General features: G+C 33.8%; 1 protein-coding gene across 1 annotated transcript in view; it reads left to right on the forward strand.

Annotated features, from left to right (window-relative positions):
* LOC107193469 (protein couch potato-like) overlaps nucleotides 1–23,938 on the forward strand; it is a 122,026-nt gene that overhangs the window by 86,421 nt on the left and 11,667 nt on the right. The window contains exon 5 of the mRNA XM_015582916.1: nucleotides 17,282–17,481. Within this exon, the coding sequence (XP_015438402.1) occupies nucleotides 17,282–17,433 (152 nt within the window). The 3' untranslated portion in view covers nucleotides 17,434–17,481. The remainder of the gene's footprint in view (nucleotides 1–17,281; nucleotides 17,482–23,938) is intronic.

Consider the following 23,938-nt stretch of genomic DNA (forward strand, 5'->3'; position numbering starts at 1 on the left):
TAGGTACTCACAAATATGAAAAAATATATGATATTAATATTTTATTTATATAGCAACAATGGGAATGAACGGGTTAATAAACGTTATTGGCCTGGCAAATTCGAACTTAGGAAAAAGGACATTTCATATGTACCAACCTAATAACCAACCTTTGTTGATTATTCGACTTGTTCGTTTAACGTGAGTGAAAAGTTGGACAGTGCTGGATAAATTGCAAGAAAAACCGTGGAAACCGTGCAAAGGAAAACAGTATCGTGGCGGCTTGCGTCCGCTTGAACTTACGGTTCGCCGTGGGAATCGGAGGTCAGCCTAAAATCAATAAAGTGCAAGGTCCTGCCACGTACGAAAACCCTCGGTGTACAGTAAAAAGTGAAATGGTACGTGTGCGCGACGGGGCCCGTTGAATTATTTATCGCTGTCGAGGTGTGTTTTAACGACACAAGGGAATTCAAATGATTATTTAAACGGGAATAACACTTCGAACTGTATCGCGGAAATGCAAAGAAATTGATGTCGTGAATAAGTTGTTCTTATAATTTACATGGATGTGGATTAAATTTATATTTAAATACTTTTCTTATATATAATCCGTTACTTATTAAAGTGGTGTATGTCCAATTTTGAAAAAAAAAAGAATAAGTCCCAGCTCGAAAAAGACGAAGTCAATACACTACAATATTTGTATGAATTAGTCGAATGAACTCTGTTTTTGAATGTTTTTTCTATAAATTGGTATAAGTCCATTTGCGATTAGCCGAAACACTGTTTTACTTCGAGAATATTAACAATGATCACGTAATAAAATTAAACATGTCTGGGGTCCGAAATGCGTAAAACAAGCTTATTAGCGTTTAATAATATTTTTAAGTAAGGTCAAATACAAAACTTTGAAGAAAAGTGGCTCAAATAACAATTAAACACAAATAGCTTATTTATAATTTCTTATATGCCAATACAGGATTACTTTTGTCCATAAGGTACAATACATAACAAACGGTAAATAGTTTTTCATTTTCTCTTATTTGCTGTAGTTTTAGTAATTGTCGTCAAATAAACATCATTACCTACTTTAAACTATTCTTCAGGCGGTATGGCAGATAATAGCAGAAAATAGATGCAAAATGGTAGTTGAATAATTTAATAAACTTTTAATGTTTCCTTAACGACCGATATATGATACTTTAAATAAAAATGATTAAAACTACACTTGTATGTAACAAATTACATATACATATATATTCCTTCTTTTCATTTGAATCTTCAAAAAAATAAATTTTGATTTAAATAATTATTTGAGTAAAGATTAATTTGAATAATATTTCATTTTGTATATAGTAAATGTCATTGTTGTGTATTCTTTGTTTGTGTATAGATAAAACTCATCTGAATAGATTTAATTATTATAAAAATTATTCATGTAGAATATAAAATACGTTTTATGCCTTTTAATACAAGAGATGATTGAAAATGAATATTTGATTTTGAGTCAAGTTAATCCAGAACAGTGCGCAAGAGTTGACCTGTATTTTGTTTACTTTAAATAGAATTGTGTAGTACTTTCGCCTGATGTAGAGAGATGACATATTAAACAAAAATTTTGTGTAGAATTGCGCATTAAAATTTTCAATTTATTTTAAAAAGTGAAGTCATTAAATATAATAATCAAGTGTGTAGTTTAAATATGTACTTCAAATATCTCTCGATAAAAACCGGCGGTACGAAATGATACTATAAAATTACACAACTTTTTTACTGAATCAGATAATGTACATATCTGTACCTTATTACAGCATGAACTCGCAAATCAAATTGTAATTCTCTAATATTATTGTTATTATTAGCAACTTCAGTTAGGAACAATAATCTATTAACAGATTAGAAGTAAATAAAGTATTTTCAAACTATAAAGAAATTTTCAGATAATGATACACTATTCTACGAATCGTCAAAATACTAAATGCTAGTAAATGGTATAAAATGAGTAGTTTAAATACGATTTGATCAATATATTGTAAATAAACTACTATACATACATTTACGTATACATATAAATATGGAGTAAAATTTTTTTAATTTGAAACTTCATTTTCGAGAAAATCGACATTAAAAATCTATTGGATACGCGTGCAATTCAATAGGACTTGACTAGCGTGTCTGTTCATTGCATTCCGTGTCTACTTATTATGTACCAGGTCGAATACACGCGTCTCATATTAATTTTCGAACGAAAAAAATTTATTCTTCCTTTTCGACTTATTTTTTCTTATAGAATCACCACTTGGCCGGTCGTGCCACGATTTTGACGACCCCCTTGTGTATTCACGAACAGAGTTCTCTTACAAACAGAGTAACATAATTGAAATGCTACCGTAGGGAAAATACAATCTGCAATAAACAAACATCCTGTAAAAGGTTTCTCCCAATTGGAATGTCAACAAATTCAGAGAAATGTTATCAGAGATATTCAATTCGAACAGTGTACGTTGCATTCCATAATTTTTCGTGGATCATTGCGATAAAAGTGAACTGAAAATCCGACGAGGTAACTGGGCCGTTTACAGAATGATTAGCAAAGAGACCATTGACAGAATTCCTTAAGGGGTCATGCTCAGTCAGGAGGCCGAAAAAAGAGTGTTTTTTGGAAATTTTTTTCTCAAAAACTATAAGACCTTTTTCAAAAACTATGTTTGTGTTTCAAAGATTGCAGTTTATACATTATAAAGTAATTTTTTTATTTAAAAATATTTATTAGTAAATAAATGGTGAGCGATCTCCCGGATGTCTCTTCACAAAAAGTGGTCTGCCGTGATCACTGTAACTTCTTAACGGTTCATCTGCAATTAAAAATTCAGTAAGATTTATGTAATGGAAGAACCAATCTTGTCCTTGAACTTGGGATTTTTCGAAATATTAATTAGGAGTAAAATAACGGACGTTTTCCTGAAAAAGTGCGATTTTCACCTAAAAAATCACTCGTTTTTGGTCAATTAAAAAAAAAGTATGGAACGAACAAAAGAATCCTTCATTCAAGGACAATTTTTTCTGATTTGAAATAAGGCGCAAAAGGCTTTACGTAAATCGACACAGTAGTTTTCGAGAAATATTGATCACCGATTTGAAAAATGTAGTTTCGAGAAAAACCCGTTTAAAGTTTCAAGTGAAGCTTACAGTTATATAAAATGTTCATTTGTTAACGCCTGCAACTCTGTCATTTTTAATTGGATTACCTTGAAACTTGCACAGAATATTCTCGAGATGTTGTACTTAAAGAAAATGTAGAAAGTGAAAAATCGATTTTTTGAAAATTCTAACTGAGCATGACCCCTTAAACGAGAAAGCATCACGGTGGAGATAACCGATTCTTGCTCGCGAAGTGTCCTTTTTTTTGCGCGACCCTTTTACGGTAACTTTGTACTCGCGGCGGAAGTGCGAAAAAATTGCCCTGGAAATTAGATATTCCCGAGTGGCAGGAACATCGCTAATTACGAAGCTCGATGCAGCCAGTTGGAACTAGTGTAAGGTACTTGGATCTCCCTCGTACGATCACCGTGTAACGTTGTACAGGATGTCTCGGAAACGTATGATCTCTTTAAGGGAGACAGTAGAGGATATAAAATGGGATGAAAAATGTGTTATCGACATAGTGTCAATGACACGTATTTGATCCTCAAACAGTCTGTCCAACAGCGGCGTCGATGGACGCTATCAGGTAAAATGTCACTCGCTTAAGGGGGTGCATGGATATTAGACGGCTAAACTGAACGATTCTTTCCGGATTGGATTGAAGACCAATTAATAACTCAAATCATTTTGCACGTTTTACAGTTCTTTACTGTGGATATAATACTTATTTTAAAATCAAGTTAAAATCAATAACATTAAAAATTCAGTAAAATACTAAGCTCCAAAATAAACCAGATGGTGAACGTGATTCCAGTTGAATGACTCATCTGAAAGAAAAATCGGTCTAAATGAGTGTATTCTGTCTCAAAAGCTGCAATATAATAGGGAATAAAAAAAGTAAGAAGAAAAAAAAATAGTGAAGAATGGTGAAATACCTGCTAATAATTAATCAGCGCAGGATACGCACTAGAAGCAATGTGTAGTTAGTACAGTGTTGGTGAAACTTTGGAATAGTCTCTGCTGATGAATATAGCTTACAACCCAAGAGCCTTAACAGTAACAACTATGTATATGAATATTTTATTGCTTACCTTTTTTTATATTTTCTAAAAGTATGTAATACACAATGCTCAGCATCTTCAGAGGCATCTCTAGAAAAGAGATATCTTCTATTTAGTAGTGTAATATTCTGTATAATAATAAGTGTATGTAACGTATGAATTATGTAACTTTTGATGAATTTTGAGAGTTCGTTGCTCTTATCAGACTATATTTAGGGGAAAGGTGTCTAAAACGATCCCTCGTGGTAAAATGATTCCTGGCTACCCTGTGGCTATTATTACTGCTATATCGTAATGTCGTTCTACAATAGTTCTCCCCGCACGTCACTAGTCGTTGCCCGAAGTGCCACGTGAATATCAGTGCTCTGTGTGTTGTCCACAAGAAAAATTAAAAATCACTGCAATTTATCTAACAATAAGATAAGGTTTTTTTCAATGTTGTGTAACTTTTGTGATAAACGATTTAATGTGACAGCTGCTTCCTGCGCGGATTGAACCACAATTCAATAATAATTTAATTAATGTTTCGTTACCGCATGTAATAAGTTGAGGTTATATTCAACCACTGAATGTGAGTTGGGTGTTTGGGGTCATATGATCCCTCTCTGGTAGGATAAAATCATCCCAGGAATCATTTTACCCATACGCTAGATTATTATTTTTTGTTTTAGTTACGAAGAAAAACAACGCGTCAAAGTTGTTTTTATTTAAATAAAATGTAATAAATGAAATGCTTTTTAATGTTCGTCGTATTTACTATCAGTAAGACAAAATGATCCTTAAGTATGCCTTTAAAGAAATGTGAATAAAAAATGTAATTGATCAGGTAGTTAAATTTTATTTAAGCCAATGATAAGATAGATAGACTAGCTTACAAAAACTACTTTATTTTTATTTAAATAATGAGCATTTGTACTTTTTATATAAATTACGCCTTAAACGGATCGTTTTAGACACCTTCTTCCCCTAATTTATTTACCCGATGTATGTTCCAATTATTTTGAGCAGTGTATATTTTATTATCGCCGCATTTGAAATACAAGGGTAGGTGAAAAATTCAGTATGACCGCCATCTTCTCTCGTACGAAATTCAATTTATTGAAAATGTAATTCACGCATCCCTTGGAGTACACTTATACGACAAACGACAATGCATCTCAAAAACAAAAATCAGTAATATAACACATTATCGTAACGAGAACGTAACGACTGAATCAGGCTCATAAAATTTATCAAAATCTAAGTAGTAATTTTTACTTTATTGGCCGATTTAGGCCTTTTAGTTTACAATATTTCTTAAAGTTCTTCGAACTTAATATAAAACATAACCATTTTTCTTTCTGAAGAGATCAGCATAATTATTAATTCTGTTTGCTAATTTCGAGCAACGATCAATGCAGTTTTGCACTCTAGACATATACCTAATGCTTCTAGTACTTACATTAATACCTTTGAGACTACATCAACAATGTTTGTGTTACTAGATACTATTTGTTTCTTATCGTCTACCAACTACATTAATATATTGTCTAGTTAATTCACAGGTGAAGAATCTTACCTACGAATTTACCTCGTAAGGACGGCTTTATCTTTAATACAAAAACATTTGTAACGAATATTAGGTTGTTGCATAATAAATGTCGCTTTTCAACACTCTTCGGTTCGGTTATGTTAAAATCATTAAACACGAGATCAACAAGTTTGTAACTCATTGGAACAAGAGTGTCTCGATTCAGATGATTTTCTTTTCAATTAAAAATTTTCGTTCGAAGATCAGTTATCTACAATCACTGAACTTTCCAGTTCAAAAATGCTATCTATTGTATTATGCAAATCTGTATGGACCAAGAAACTGAATATTCATGAAAAAAAATATTCCGACTCCTCCATTTATTTCTAAGATCATCGAGAAATCTCGTAGTTGTCGTAGAAAGCATTTAATCCAACGTCATTATGGTAACCAACAAGGAGGCCATTGTTTTCTTAGACACTTTGTGTATACACACACGAGTGATCAGATAAGCTATATTTTGTGGAATTAACAGAGGCGCGAGTTCATTAACAATAAATTCATTGGAAGGACTCGTTAACTGGTCCTAAGGCGTTAACGATACGTAATTAGAAGGTTATCGAAATCATGGACGTTAAAGCATGTGACTTCGAAGGACATCAGATAACTAGACCTGTGAGGAGATTAACTAGGAGGTAACTAGAAAACAATATTTTGTGCATTTGAGGAATTTTTTTGCATCGATTCTATAACAATTAAATGGTTGCTATCACAAATACGATAATATTAATCTTCCAACCTCTATTACTAATAAAAATTCGATAGACTTAAATATTCATAACTCAAAAATAATGAATTCGTGCATTTCGACTCATCAGACATATTCTATTTAGTTTGATGAATATTAAATCTTTAAAATTTAATAAAACCTTCCTTGAACATTCTTTAGTATACAGGGTGAGGCACTTAAAACCGACCACCTGAATAACTTGGCTGCTATTGGTGATAGGAAAAAATGCATCAGGCCAAAACTATTTGGTATCGAGGGGCTGATCATCCGATGTTACTAGTTTCTTGATAGGTGGAGGCGTCAAGGAGATATGAAGATCATCTCTGTTTTTTTTAAATGGAACGGTATGTTTTTTTACTTACATTCTGATAGAGTATTTCAAGATGAATACAATGACCTATTGTAAAGGTGTGAATTCGTGATCTGGGTTCAGCCAATTGTGATGGAAAATAATTTACTTTGAGGAAATGGTCGAACACTTCCTTGCCGTCTCTGGTAGTTGATATTATTAATTCATCTCTGTCTCGTAATCTGTTGTTATGGGTCATTGAATGGAAATAAACATTCAATCACGCTGTACGCTTCATGTGTACATATTATGATTAGTCGTTTATGAGAATCTCTGCCGAGCGAAGTGTATCTCAAGTTTCCGAAATGCGTTATTCAATAGCGGAGAAAGTATATATGGTTTTTGTTTATGGGGAACGTCGCCAAATTGTAAGAGATGCAGTCCGTTTGTATGCTGAACGGTTTCCCGAACGTGTCACACCTTCACGATCTGCATTTACGAGACGTGTAGATAACAAAATAAGAAAAAGATCCAAGGCAGCAACTGATGATCGAAATACAGTGTACATTTTAGTGAACGAATTACAGTGAACATTTAAAAAAACAGAGATGATTTTCATATCTCCTTGACGCCTCCACCTATCAAGAAACTAGTAACATCGGATAATCAGCCCCTCGATACCAAATAATTTTGGCCTGATGCATTTTTTCCTATCACCAATTGCAGCCAAGTTATTCAGGTGGCCGGTTTTAATAGCCTCACCCCGTGTAACTACTGGTGATATCCACGATTACAATTTCTTACAATTTGTCGCGTTATTGTCATAATGAAGTATTTTTATGATTTACTCAAAGTGTTTCAAACTGATTATTTGAAATTAATATTCCAAACCAAGCAGTTATTAATTTATATATTGAACAAATTCTTATGTCAAGAAATATTTATGTCAAGTTTTCATTCAATCCGCACAATAATGTTTACGAAATATATAAACGAATTAATATATGTAAGTAAATTTATCTCTCATAAACACGTCCCTATATGCAAACCTAACTTAGTATCATTAAAAATGTTATATCTATCTAAAAATACATTAATTATTTTAATTAACACAAAGACTTTCAGAGGATTTTACGGAACTGAAACAAAATGATACACAATTGAAGGAGATAATACAAACTTACTTTTAGTATATTATTTCAATAGGGTAGTCGTATTAGGCAAACCGCTTACTGTTGCGTGGTGTTGACATTTGAGGTGGAGGATAGATGGAATTTGTCTATAAAGGTGGGTGGAGAGGACTGTTGATCAATTGGCATTTGATTTATAACAGTTGTTACTTTTGTCCCGTATTGCGTTTCTCCCTGGTCTCTTCTATCTTATAATACCTATTATAATACTTGGCAATGTTGTTACGGCATAACTAGATAGACCTAATTCAACCAGCGCACAGTGGTACAGACACCTATTTAGGAGTTCAGAAGCTTAATTTGGGTGTAAAAATGGGAATTTCAAAACCAAACTTGGTAAGCATGTATTCAATGTTCATATTTATTAAATAAAATATAAAATTAATAAGTAACGTTTTTTAATAATAATTTTTTTTAAGAGAACTTGTGATTGACAATGATAAGTATGTAAAAAAAAGAAGTTTTTATTTTGTTTATAAACGATTATTATTAAAAAACATTACTTAATAATTTTATATGTTTTTAATAAATATGACCATTAAATATATGTTTACCAAGTTTGGTTCCCAACTTCCCATTTGTACACCCAAATTAAGCTTCTGAACTCCTAAATCGGCGTTCTGTACCAAAATACTTAGGCCGAAATGCAATACGCAACGCAACTAATTGTATTAGAATCAAGATCTTTAATTTTAATATTCTGCTGTAACCAATAATTCTGAAACAACAACTGAAGGGCCGGACGCAATAAGGGGACTACCACTGGAGAATGCGAAAAATATTTTTGCAGAAAAAACCAGCAAAATTAAAGCTTATACGTACATGATAGATTTTAACTATAGGTATCTACACACAATATATTCTTCCGTTTATTCGATCTCAAATTTTTTTTATTTTTAAGAATTATGTTTATATTGTTACGTGTTACCCGACAGGTAGCACGTATTGTATAATGTTAAAGCGAGAGACTTCAGATTAGCGGCGTCGTTTTGGTAACGACGCCCAAAACAGGGACAAAGTAGAGTCGTGGTACGACCGTAGAACAGAAAAAACGTGTCAAGATAAGTACTCCTCCTCTTCAAATAAATAATTCTTCCTGTTTATAAACATTGTCTTTATTTATTGGAAGTCATGCCGCGCCCACGAAACAATATCTTTCTCTTCTTAGTTTTGGTATTAAATAAATATGTAAATAATTATATTAATAGGTATAACTTTATTTTCTGCAACCCACATACACTGACATGCAAATTCGGCTTCCGCTAAGGGAAGAAATAGCGTAGAAGAATAGTCGTATACCATTTGGTAAATTTAATTTAAGTACTGCAATAAATGTTAAAATGAATGTTAATTTGGCGTAAATTTCAGAAACTTCCCAAAACAATTGGTGGGAGGTCCTTTCCCTAAACAGCTTCCTGATAGGAAGTCAGGGTAGCTGCCCCCCCCCCCAGACAAAAATCCTAGTTACGCCAATGGTACCACTGTGCAGCGATCCGTGTCCGATTTCATTGAATCGGCCTGTACAGGCACACCTGACTCGAAAACCATAAATCATAAAGCTCGATGCAGGTTGGACTAAATCTACCTCACCTGATCGTGCTGCGACGGTTGTGTGAAAAGAGCGTCTTGTTGCGCAAACGTGGCCACTCCAGGAAATCTTTGTGGAATAATTGCCTGTTCGTGACGTATCGCTGACCATGAGAAGCGAACGGTTTCGTGGAAACCGCTTTGCGCCGATTTGCATTGATTCCGCCGGGACGCCAGACGCCCCTCGTCGCTACGGGTCACGGAAATAATACGTGCGAGTACTTCCGGTCCGTCTGGGGGTGGAGGTAAAAACGAAGAAAGACTCCGAGAGGGGCCGAGTGATTCCACGGCGCACGATGAACTCGGCCTATAAATCAATCCTCACAGGGATTCTTTTGCTCTTGTGTAGTCGAAATGAAAGTTTGTAATTTTCATAAGATTTTTCCCAGAAAGATTCTCGAAATGATTTGTTTCGCCGAGAGAACTATGGAAGTGCCATCGATCGTGTAGTCGAAATTAAAGTTTTGTCATTTTTATACGGTTCATTCCCGAAAAATTTTTGAAATGATTTGTTCCGCCGGGGGAACTATAAAGAACGCGTCGCTCGTGTAGTCGAAATTAAAGTTTTGTAATTTTGATATACATATAGTTTGTTCCAAAAGATTCTTGGAATGATTTGTTTACGAATAACTGTGTGGTAATTCTGTCTGTTGCTCAACGTGCATGCTATGCACCTACTACATAGTTACTGGTTTTAGTACGTAGAGTGCTTGTGACATAAAGGGCCAGACTTTATGAGTGTATTCTACTCGTTGTAGTAACAGAAAACATCGTGTGATTTATAAAAACGTCGTATACAATTTGTAAATGAAAGTTAGACTGCCCTTTTTAGTTAAAATGTCCTATCCGACAAGTCATCGTTTTACAAGTTTTTTGGAAGTATTTGGAGTTCTACGTGTTTTTCACTTCTTAATTAAACCATTAAAGGCCAAGCAGTGAAATAAGGCTACTTTTACACATGTAATTATTTATTACTTGTAAAAATGTATAAGAATTAATTACACATGCTGTCAAAACAATTTTTGGATCTGTACTTTTTGTGTAACAAAATATTGCATTTATACAGTTTTGCCGGAGTAGGAAAAGTACATTATAATACTAGACACCACATTATAGGAGCTCATTACATGGGAAAGATACACCAAAAAATTTCCATGTTTTAAGAATAAATATTTCAATTTGTTCACATTTGAAAATGTCGTACGATCTGAGTGGAAGAAAAAATAGTGATGGAAAAAAAAATTAACCTTCTTTCATAACTGCAACATGAAAAACAGAATTCAATAATGTAAATTCACTAAAAAATATTGCAAGTGAAATGTTGCGTTGACGCAACGTTGTGTCCTAATGAGTTAAGGTTCGAATGCCCTGCATTCTGTGTAGAGCTCTAGAAACAGCCTAATTCCTTTGTCCTAGCTGCTTTTCACATGTTTTACTAGTTTATATTGTCCTGTGTAACATTCCTACCAATAAGTAAGATAGTCCTAAGCCCTAAGCTATCGCTTGAAACGCAGATCGGATATTAAAGATATCGAATAAGATATTGAAGCCAAACATGGCAGCATATGTATTGCCTTGTTTGTTGGGAAACTAAAAGTTTCTACCATTAACAATAACGATGATGAGTATTGTGTTTCAGTTGTTTAGCAGCACATTTTAGAAATTTGTTAAAAATAGTCCTTTCCTAGTTCAAATACAAAATACACATTTGTTGAATCTTTATTGATAAAAAATGAGTAAGGTACATTTAAATTTTTAAAATTAAAAAAAATTTTGTTCATTTTTCCTAGACCATTTTTTCATTTTTTCGAAAACCATTTGTCACATGAAAACAAGTAATAAAATATAAAAGATGCTCCTTGTATAGATCTCCAACTTTTATCTTACACGTTTTTTCATATAATCAATACCTTAGAGAATAATCGAATAAATCCGATCGAGCTCAAACTTCACACAGATTATTTTTTTACTAATTGGAACTATTTTTTAAAAAATTGTTCATCGAGAGTAAATAAGGGCCACCCTAATACATACATATGATACAACAAATATAATATAGCACATATAATTACAAACAAATGAGCAACGAAATTGAAAATTTAGACTAGACAGATCGGTAGAGAATTTCATTACAAAGAGTTTAAAAAAGCGAGCTTCAAATTTGCTCACAAATTATGACATGTAGACTGATTTGAAAAAACTAAGTCATTAAATATGTCACTGTGCAACGGTATCGTGCCATTTTGTATTCCATTTTCACTGTACACGATCCCGTAACGATGTAAACACACACGGTTGTGTAGAAGCATGCAGGTTGAAAGACAACATGTAGTATCATTATTGGCGACAAGTCTGACGTTCCTACCGTGTTGTTCCGCTAGCTCCGCTTGCAACGGTTGAGCGTATCATTTATCGGTGTCCACTATACACGACGTTCCATCAAGCTACACTACCGCTCTTAAGTATTTGCCCCTTTATATTATATTCACTAAAGACAACAACTAATTTCTTTTCACAATAATAAATGTACAGATCGTTCCACAATAAATAATGCTACCGGGAAAAAAGGATTCTACAATTTACAGGAATTATTCATTGAGTAATAATTAGAAGGATGAAAAACAGGTGGTACCGTACCCTTCGATCGGAATTTTGCATAATCAATCAAACTGATGAGTAGACTGCGGATGTTTATGCATTTGTAGCATTCCATGACTTGGAAAATGCAATAAAACAAAGAATTTAATAAGGTTCAATACTATTTATGTGTTATTACTGATGTAACGAAGCCTTTAGTATAGAATTTAAAATTCTGACCAATTTTAGTTTTCAAATATTTGTATCTAAAATTGTAAATTTGCATAAACTTTCGCAGTCTATTGATCAGTGACACTGATCCAATAACGCTAAAGCTGGATCCACACTATCTAAGAAAACATTATTATATAACAAATCTGTTTGGCATTGCGTCGCACAACATATTTTTTTAATTTGTTACTAAATTCTATGTTTTGTATGGTAACAAGTTTATAAAACATTTAGTATGTGTATTAATATTGGCGTTAAACGTTAAGGACCCTAATTCTGGCAGTAGCTGCTTGTGTGACTTTGTCGAGACATCAAAGCAGGCGTAAATGAAGATTCTGGATACTGCCATCATTACAAGTTTGAAGTGGTCATATAGTGGTCGTGATCTTTTAACGGACATTGAAAGAGATGATAGTGATCCATTGACAAGAGAAATTCGATGTGACGGAAGTGTTAAAATTTTACAAGATTGAAATTACGAACCACCTGGATACGGAAGATGGCAAATATTTTAAAATCTTTGTCCACTATTTTGGACCGACAGGCAGCATTCAGTATAAGAATATTTTCGAACTTTTACATGTTGGATAACATATAACATGCCATATAACACGGAAAATGTTATTTAATATAATGTTCTAGAACGTGTTTCGTTCTCCTTTTTAACAAATTTTGTAACTACTATTTAACAGTGCTTTGTTATGTAGCGGGGGCCCGGCTTAATCAGTGCGTATCATTATTTTCGCGATTTTATACTACATAGACTGCGAATCTTTACGCAAAATGTCATTTCATAAAATAATTTATAAAAACAAGAGTGAAAAGGGGAATTCTTTCTTTTCTTAGACATTTAAATGGGCTCAAATAAAATAAAAAATTTGTCAACTAGATCGAATTTTTGTATCTTACTGTATTGCACATGCTTCTATGTATGTACATGATATAACTACATAAAGTCCGCAGTCTAGGTGTTACTCCTAGTTTACAGTGTAACCTGAACATACATGCACACTATGAGGCAACAATCGATGATTTTACTTTGTTGTACTTCTCACATACACTGTTTTTCAATGCATGTGCGTGTGATTACATCTATTGCAACTGGTGTCCGTATGTTAGCCACTCGATGATACTGATGTTGAGGATAAAAAATCTAAAAATACTGTCTGCATTCATTACCTCTTGGATTGCGAGATACTATAAAACTAAATGATTACTATAGATGACATTCCGTCTGTGATGACAATGGTTATAGAAATATCGATATTCGAAATGAAAAATTATAATATTATATATAACTAATTATAATAGGTATATGTTTTCCAATGTTATTATCACCAAAAAAACTGTAAACATATTTTTCGTTTTCTAACAACTACCTACTCCAAAAAATAAATAAATTCACTAGGAAAGATCAGTTGCATAGAAATGATATTTATTAGTTAATTGAATATAATTATTATATACATGTAGCGTCAATTCTTTTATGAAAGGAGAGGCACGTGGTGTCGGCTTCTTGAGAAGAGATTGTATCGCCAATAGCCGGAATGTTAAACATATCATCGGTGTTTAGGTTCGGTGGCGGCACGAGTGACGATGCATTGTTGATTTCTCGCGGCCTCGGCGTCCGGGTGTTGCGTGACGGCAAAGGGCCCGACGCTGGGTTGTCGGTTGCTGGTTGCCGGTTGCTACCGAGGCGCGTGTGATAAAAGATTTTAAATATAGGATCTGGCCACAGAGTGGGGAGATTCGGGGGACTCTCTGGCAAGAGGACTGTGTCAAGAGACACGGCACTTACCCCAGAACCTGGAAGGTGATCGAAATCAAAGTATATACGGAAATATTTCTAACATACATATATGTGTACATATATGTATACACTACAGTGTGTAGCTGTCGCTGTCTACATGTAGCATGTGAAACCTAAAACCTATAAAAATATTTTCAATTAGACAATGATTCAAGACCTTTAAATTTAAATCATAGAAGGAAATAAAAGAGGAATGTTATTCCATGAACCAAAGCAATGAATAAAATCAAGTTTTCAGTTGAAGTCGGTTTATCTATCATTACAACGTGATTGTATTGTGTTATGGCTGCAACCTGTTAAATTAATAGAAATATTCTGATCGCACGTAAATTTACTGTTAGGTGTTACTTTAACGAGACCCCGCACTCTCTCTCTCTTGGTGCGTGAACATCAGGGAAGAAATTATTTTCCGCAACACTTGCAACTCAAACATTTGTAAACTCCTACGACTGATTTAGAATATGTTTGTATTCCTTATTCTATAAACTTAGAATTCAATTCATTTACAAGCCCAAATCATATCCGAATTCCTAGCTGGAGTAAAACCCACAACAGTACACTTTTACCGCTCGAAGCGTACTGTATTCTTAATTACAAAGTTACGAAGCCAATCCGCTCCTAACACACTACCTAACCCCGGCTACGGCGAAGACTGCCTCTAGCTCTCGGTTCGTAACAAGTTCGTGCAAGACTGACCGAGGTCCAAGACCCTTGCCCCCACATATTTTTAACAATTTTTTTTGTCCCCACGCCCGTGACAGTGTACTTCAGTAATACGAATATCCTATCTCTTTTACGCCTAGACTATAGTCTCATCAGGTTCACTTCAACTGCCGAAGAAATGTTTCATCGACAGTTGTTATAGATATTGACACTGGTTCCCATGAACACGTACCCAGATAGCACCGTACATCCTAAGGACGTCCGTTTCATGTCCAGTTTATATTCGAATGTCCTACGTCCATTTTGGACATCCCTAGGACGTTCATAAGACTTAAATTTCGGATGTTCGAGAAACATCCGTCCCTAAAGTCCTACGGATGTTCTCAAGACTTAAATTCGGGATGGTTTTGTTTAGTATTTTTGCCAATGTCATTCCGTGCAAGGTGATGGAACCCTATGAACAAGGTGTCTGTGTTTAAAGAATCAATAGAGAAGTGTAACGACACTAGTGGTTTTGTGCGAAAATCTCAAGAAAGTTGAAAAAACATGTTCTTTCTTAAACTGTCTCTAATCAACACCGAATCAAAGTTTTGCTGTGAAAATGGAAATAAACACAATGTACTTAGAGATCATAATCCCCAGACCTATATTTTCATTGTAATTCCTTATAGGAAATTTAACATTTTATTTATTAACAGGAACTAACTAGATCTAATTTCTACTAAGTGCGGAAATCGTAGGAAAGTTAATCTTTTATTTATTAAACACATACCAACCTAACCTAACTTCTGTCACCATGCACAGAATGAAACCTAACCGCAATTTTAAACATTTGAGAAACTTTTCTTATACGTCTTTTAAGACAATACCATAGCGTTTTTAAAATCTCTTTAAACGTTCTTAAAACGCACAGGGAATGTTACTTTTACACATTCGGGAAACGTTCTGAGAATGTTGACACAGGACGTGTTCAGGACGTTCCACTTTATAAATAGGTGCTTCCTGGGACAATTGATCAAAGATCTCAACGAGGACCTAACGGGGACATCCACAGAATGTACAGAACGTCCGGAACGTACGTCCATCGGACGTACATAGGACGTTCTTTTGCTATTTGGGGTAACGTCGATCAAAGTCAACGTCAATGAATCAGCATCCGTATAATAACTAGACTGAGGATTTTATGCATTTAGAGCATATAAAACCGTCCAAAATACAATAAAATATAAAACATCGTCCAGATTTAATACATTTCTTACGCACTGCTCAGAAGAATTAGAAGCAGGGACTTAAACCGATATGATTTTGATACCAGTAATATGCCATCAAAGTTATACCGAAACCGATATATTACCTAAAACCGAAATAAATACCAGTATTTTTTCGGTTTCTACATATAAGGTAGGGCTTATATAGGGTCATACATATAGGGCGAAGATCCAACCAAAAATACCGGTACAAAGCCGGTATTTTACGTTGCGGTAGAAGTCCCTGATTAGAAGATCATGTATCGCAGCCACTGTGTCTGTGAATACCACGTATAAATCCTGGAAATTTCGTTATGAAATTGAAACTATTTCAATGTTCTTATTCTCCGCAAAATATGTAATTTTATCAGATCTATGAGTAATTGAGCCAAGTTATGTAGAAACCTACTAACCCTCAAAGTGACACAAAATTAGTTAAACACAGTACGGATGCCATAATTTTGTGATCTTTATTTTATCATACTTTCGCATTATGCAATTATTAAAAGTACCAAGCCATAGAAAATTAAAAATTAAATTAAAATTAGCTATAGAAATTTAAAATAATATTAATTATACTACTCACTATTAAATAAGCCATTAAGAAACATCATAAAACAACAACAACAACAACAAATAAAATATACCCAATAGAGATAAAACTACTCTGTTGTTTGAATTAAAATCTTCAAACTAAATTTACTTGATTTCAGATCATTGTGGGTTGGTAGCTTTCTGCAGAACTTGGCTCAAATGTTTCATTTCCTTCGATTAGATGGAGCAATATAGGATCTCATACAGTACCGATCCTTTCTAACTGTTTCGAGCAGCGTATCCTAACAGAATCTTTCATTTTTCCTCCGAAAATTAAACTAATTTAAAAAACTGTCATTTCGCGTAACGATCGGCAGTCTAGTAACAACTGTCGGTGTAACGTTTCTCGGTAAGTTGAACGGAAGTGGACTCTAAGTATTTTGTCTACCGAGAGCACAAAGGTTAGAAAGCAAAAGTCTGTAGAGCTGTTCCACTGTATTCCCATGAGACCGTAAATTCTTAAACCATCGCGGGGAAGCGCGTGGGCCGAAAGGGCGACGGAACCCGATGCCTGAAATCTAATTAACCGTGTTCGTAACGACTCAATACCGGAACTATCTGTCGCCTGGTACGCGAAGCATTTCACATTAACGATGTATTCTATTGCAGACCTAGGGAGCCCATTCTTCCCTGGTGGTCCTGAATTGTGGCACCATCCACTGGCGTACTCAACAGCTGGCGAATTACCTGGCACTCTGCAACACGCGACGCTGGTCCATCCGGCGTTACATCCACAGGTCCCCGTACGTTCCTATCTTTGACTATCTGCAGACAAAGCTCTGGAGCCGCCGACGAGCGCCCCGATGCACGTTAGTGATACATGATCGTTATACTCGATTAGTTTACGATACGAACTAGCAGGTAGACAATATGCACGTAGAGCAAACCGCGAAACCAGCAGTACGAACGGATCGAGCTGATCTCGCGGGCTGTTTTGTTCGAACACTGGAACTCGCTAGCGGCGACACCTTTTTTTTTTTTTTTTTTTTTTTTCGTGAAAAATTCAACGCTGTGTGTGTAAATAGTTACAGGACACTGTAATGTTTAACCCCTTGAACATTATGGTTCATCACTGAAAATGCAATCCACAGTGACACGAATTCTTCACCGCCTGGCGTACGAATACAGTCACTCGCGTAAGTCTTCGTACACCCCATAAAAAATGTCACTTTTCTTTAGATGCATAAATCGTTTTTTCTTATTTGTTAAAATATTCCTATAGACTAATACATTTTGTTACAAAATAGTTAACATTGCCTCATACGTTGTCAAATCACCCACTTATAGGGTGGTCGAAGGCTTTTGCGAGTGACTGTACACTACCGCTCGTAAGTGTTAGGCCACTTGGTCTGTATGAAGAAAGTATGATGTTTCGTAAAAGTTATATATTTTAGATAACGTTTATTACTTTATAGTAGCACAAACGCTGCCCACCCAGCTTTAATATCCGCTACACAATATTTATTTCAGACTTTGAGTAATATCGGCATGCCTTGTAACATTTACTGCATATTAGTGTCACAACACTTATGAGCGGAAGTGTACGTACGACATAACCATTACTTGACACGAATCTTGCACATTACGAGAAGTACAGGTACAATTCGGTTATTTCGAATAAATTGGGAGAATTAAAAAAATCTTTAATTTCAAAAATTATTTTTAAAATGTTCGTAACGCGAATATGTATATCTATCATTTTTAATAACATTCAGCACTTTGTTGTCTATTAATATCTTTCGCTGGAGTAGCTTTATTTGGATCTAGCCAGTGAGTCGGCTTCCTATGGAATATCGGAAGTGCACCAAGACCAAATGTAAAGAAGCAATGGTATCGTAATGTTTCATAAATCGTAAGCGTATTTTGCAGTGCAAGTATTCGATATGATCTGCTTATATGCATACACGGGTTGTTTGTAAAATGAGCGACCAAATAGGTGATAAAAAAACAACAAAAACTATATGTATCTTGTGACCTATTGGTCCCAAGAAGAAATTATACAGAACAGAATCGTTTATAGGTGAAATTTGTAACAATCTTTACTCTGAATCGATCTAAACGATCTTTTTTTAACGTGACTATATTTAAACTACAGGGTATAACGTATAAGCAGTTTATAAAATATTAAAAATATCTGGCCAGCTATTGTTATAAAAAATAATTTTAGATATTATAATTCCATACGTAAGTTTTAAAAGTATTGTTAGATCTGCTATTAACACAAATGCGTCAAGAATAGCTTTGATAGGTCACAAAAGACGTTTTAAACATAGTTTTTCCTTCATCATATTTTGCTACCAGTAACTAAATATCTGCCACAAAAACTGAATTAATTCTTCGGGAAAGATTATAGGTGCATATGAATTTGAATCTTTTTGTTGATCAAAATAAAAATAGCGAAAATAGATTATTCCCGGTATTTGTTCAATTTATGATAAAGTTTTTCTCAAGATTTTGGACTCACGCTATTCATCACAGAGAAGCTTATTTGAAAACATAAGCACAAGTAATCTGTTAAATCAGATTCTCTACTGATAAATATTAATATCCTGTCCCATTTTATTACACTCTACTTTGAAGCTCTTTCTTTAGATTTGTAATTTCATTCAATAAACATCTTTTACCGTCGAGTTTATTACAAATTTTTCCTGCGAATCTTGCCGCGTTGCTAAAAATTCTACGAATTTGACTAAAAATTTCGTGATTCTATCGGATAATAAGGACCAACATTTATTTCAAAAAGAAATGTATGACCATACGAATCAATATAATCTGGATTAGGGTTAATGCACAATTATTGTATAATTGTGTACAAAAAATTTCAATAATTAAAAGGTATACCGGACTTTAACGTCTCTAAATTTTTACTTTCTTCGGAATTTTCGTATTTCAAATTATAAACTTCATTACAAACTCCTATACATATTACTGAAGTACAGGGTGTAGCAGAAATTATAGAACAACCTACAAAGATTTCTTTAAAACTACACTTACATGATTAATAAAAATATTAAAAGAAATTTCCCTTCTTAAATTATATACACTGCAAATGTTTATGCAAATTCACAGTTCTATGTAGACACTACGTAATTGATAAAAATGACAATTAGAGGTTTGCTTCCTGTACTAGAAGTTTCATTATCGCAAGGATAGCATATTAAGAATATAAATAATATATTATAAGATAAAATATGTGATACATATAACTCAAAACAAAATTTCATAATGAAATTTCGAAAAAAGTTTTGCACACGAAAAATCTGATTTCCATATTTCTGGACATTAGAATATCCACATAAATAAAAATTCATAACTATAGTTTTATAAAAGATATATTTTTGGTATGGTTAAGAAATTCAATGTAGGTATGAATTTTTAATTAAGAAGGAACTACAATATCAAATTGATAACTGAAGATGAATGGTTGTTAAAGTTAATGGTGGTAACCAAGATTTATTTAGACCCACATTTTTTACCAATAACTTCACTTAATTCTTTAGATTATGATGATTCAGTTAAACCTGCAAGTTTTTATATTCCGAAATATATAAGATGCTTCACATCGGACGTACTTCAGCAGTAAATCGAGGATACGAAAATAATAAAAAGGGATCATATAAACATTAACACTTTTCGACCTAATTCCCAAGTTGTATACCTTATGTTATAGAATAAATTCTTAATGACAGAGTAAGCTAGTGTAACTTATTCTACTGACGTGCTTGTATAAAATTTTCGGTAACTCCTCTTTAAAAAACATTTTTCAAAACATTCAAAGACTCCATGGCACCGCGACTGCAACTTTACCTCCAAACCTAAACGAGGCCATTTTGTATACTTCCTATTACAGAAACGTAGCTGTCCATTGATATATGTATACCAGTTTCCCAAAATAGCTATAACTCTAATGTAACTTTTATTGTAACATATACACTATAATTTTAACTTATACACTAACAATACCTTTTTTAAAATATTTTACATGTTTAAAATTTACCTGTGTTGACAAGTCAACAAATAGACTCAGTCAGTCAGCTTCGTTTTACGCTTGCAAAAAACATTTGCCTTCCAGGGATTAAACCGTTACATACTTTACAAGCGACACCAGAATTTCTTCTTTGTCTGTATAAAACCTTTATTCTACCTTTTACATTATTAGTTCACAAAGAAAGTAGAGACTAGTAATAGCATAGGGTAGATGTACCACACTTCCATCTTATGATTGTAACGTAAATTCATTTAATCATTTTACGTGTTGTTTAACTTAAACTGTGGGCAATCCCAGTGTATCCCTATAACTATTGTCTGAAAAATGAAAGTAATTATTATATAGTTTAAATTTTCTTTGTTCTTATTTTTATCAGAGCCAATTTAATAAAAAATTCTTGTACACAATTCTTTATACTTTATAATAAGTATTATAATAAGTAAAATAAATTAAGTGTCAGTGTTAGGAACATTGATAGTATGTGATTGGGATATTTATACCAGATAGATGACGAACAATGCTACCGAATATATTTGCTTCCCTTTATGAAGTTTTAGTAACACAGTATTCGAACGAATTACCTTTCCAATACTGAACGACCAAAAAGAAGGTATTCTGTAATTCCACGAAACTCAGCCCCGACTCTAACAGTCGGTAAACTAGTTAATTCACGCTGGAAAAGTCGCAGCCTGGAGCCGATAGCACGAACAAAAAATGTCTGCTTTAAGGAACACACTCGGAAAGTTTCGTTGATTGTGTGTTCTTCGATTGCATGCAGCGATGCCGATCTCAAGATCCGTAAAGTTCCCGAGCATGCAGAAGTTAATTACGCCGACCGGTTAATTATCGTGGTTATTAAGTACTCGGTAAACATGGTGGAAAATCGCGTTTTCAGGTTTCGTAGAATAACGAACGGTGGACGGTACGGTACGGTCTGCGATCCTCACACGGTCTGGCACAGGCGGGTACGAATTCAACCAAACAGGAGATATTGATTTTTAATATCAGCCAAGTCCTGTGCCAGGTTCACGCGGGTACCTATCACGCACTATCGCGGACAATATCGCCCAATGGTAGAATCGCGTTCCGTGTGTACAGTCAAGCACAATACTACCTTCTCTCGGGTCATATTACAAATTTACCGCTCCTCCAGTGTCTCACTGGTTCCCTCTGATCCGTTCGTGACTAATTTTCATTCGCTATCTCACGGACGCAAATTGATCTTTCTTCGATCTCGATGAGTGCGTGATGAGAAAAGATTTTCGTTTGGACGGTTGGTAGGAATATGGTAATGTCGATTTTTATTAGATTAGAGGAAAATAAGTAACCGGTTTAAACGCGACAAGGTTACCATTATTCCTGCCATAATTGTACGCTTGAAAGCAGTAATGTTTCGGAAAAGTCTCGGAAAAGACCCTCTAAATTGTTATATACGTATGAGTATATCCGAATATATTGCTTATACTGACAATGAGTATCAACTATTTATTAATACTACATTAATATATGTATATCAATATCAACTCATATTACATAAGATATTATACTCAACGCTCTCTCTATAGTTCTTACAATTAGTGAAGATAGACACTGTTTATGCACAAGATAGAAGTAGATTAGAGCTATCTTCTTATCATGTTAACTAAAATTCATTAATAAATTGCAAATGAATTATGCAAAATGACTTTTTATAAAGTAATTTATACAGACAAAAACAAGCGTAGGAAAACTCGTTGTATTTAATGATTACTTCTAGTTTTGTCTTTTATTCTATTTCACATAGCACTATACGTTAAAAATGTATAAAATCCACATTCCTAACAACACTTTGTTTTGTAGAATTCTTTTATTTGGGACTACAAGGAGGCAGGATAATATTCATTTTCAGATCTCATTTTTAGAAAATACAGCATGTACATTGAAATGTACAAATGAACTGGAATGGTACAAACAAAACATAAAATAGCTCCAGAGTAAACATTAAAGTTTTTGTACATTGCAGTATGTATGCATTGGGTCTTAGGAAGGATAAGATGAAATTAATGATTCTAACACAATGTATGTTATTTAGTGTAATCATTCGAGTATGTCGTATGTAATGTAACAGACTTCGAGAAAAAATTTATACAAACCTTTTTAACTGTAATGTAATGAAGTCTATGAACAAATTACATTCAGCTACCGTTTATTTTTACTTGTATGGATATAAAGTAATCTCAAAGATCGGCAAGTATTCGTTTAGTTTTAATGTAAAAAGATACCGTTTACTTCTAGTTCAAAGAGCCCACCATTTTCTTGAAGTGAATAAAAATATTCCAGTGAAACCACTTGCCGAGATAATGAGGCAACAACTCAATCAGCTAAATAGAGAATTCCATTCTCGAAGTTCGCGGCCCGCTTTCATAAGCGTTTTCATTTTGAGTCCTATAGAATCGAGATTTTCCTAATTCTGCCTACGCCTGCGTTACTCGTCCCCAAAACTTCATTTGCAAAAGCAGTAATTGTTCTATTGCTAATTAAAAAATATACTTGTGACGAGACTGTGGATGTTTATGCAAGATTCACAGCATTATGTGCTACTATATGAAAATCGAAATTGAACATATTTTTATTAACTACATCACCGGTTATAACACTACCCACAGCAAAAAAATATTCGATCGAAAGAACGAAATATCTGTTATCAATACTATTCAGGTATTAAATGTATTGGGTTGAGTCACAACTAATGATTATTATTTCGAGTCTAAATAATAATTAAATGACAACAATAATAAGAATGTGTAAACTGAATATCGATTACTGAGTACAATCATGACTGGGAGTGTGTGATATAGTAATATTAATTGCAAGATGTATTGGAACGATATTTTGAAACAAGAAAATGGAAGTAATTTATGATACAATCTTGTAACAAATGTTTTCACTAATGACAAAAGAAATGCATTGAAATAGTCTTATTTATTTAGACAAAATATACTGGGCGCCAAAATTAAAGCATCACTAAAATTTGCCGAAAATATTGGTCATTTTCAGATGCCTATATCTTCGCGAAAAATAGCTATAAAAAATATTGTGACAGAGCGTTTTGTAGCCCGAAGTTTCTAGTTTTTGAATCGGGAATTTAAAAATTATTTTTATGTAATTTGTTCCTTTTTTTTAAAAGATGAAGCGCAGTAAGCGAATGTTAAAAAATGTTGGTCAAGTTTGAGAGGATGCATGGGCCAAATGAAATTTTTTCTGGTAATTCCAATGGAAAACTTTTAAAAAGCAAACAT

This window comes from Dufourea novaeangliae, unplaced genomic scaffold (assembly GCF_001272555.1).
Source record: "Dufourea novaeangliae isolate 0120121106 unplaced genomic scaffold, ASM127255v1 scaffold6, whole genome shotgun sequence".
In the NCBI taxonomy this organism is placed as follows: Eukaryota; Metazoa; Arthropoda; class Insecta; order Hymenoptera; family Halictidae; genus Dufourea; species Dufourea novaeangliae.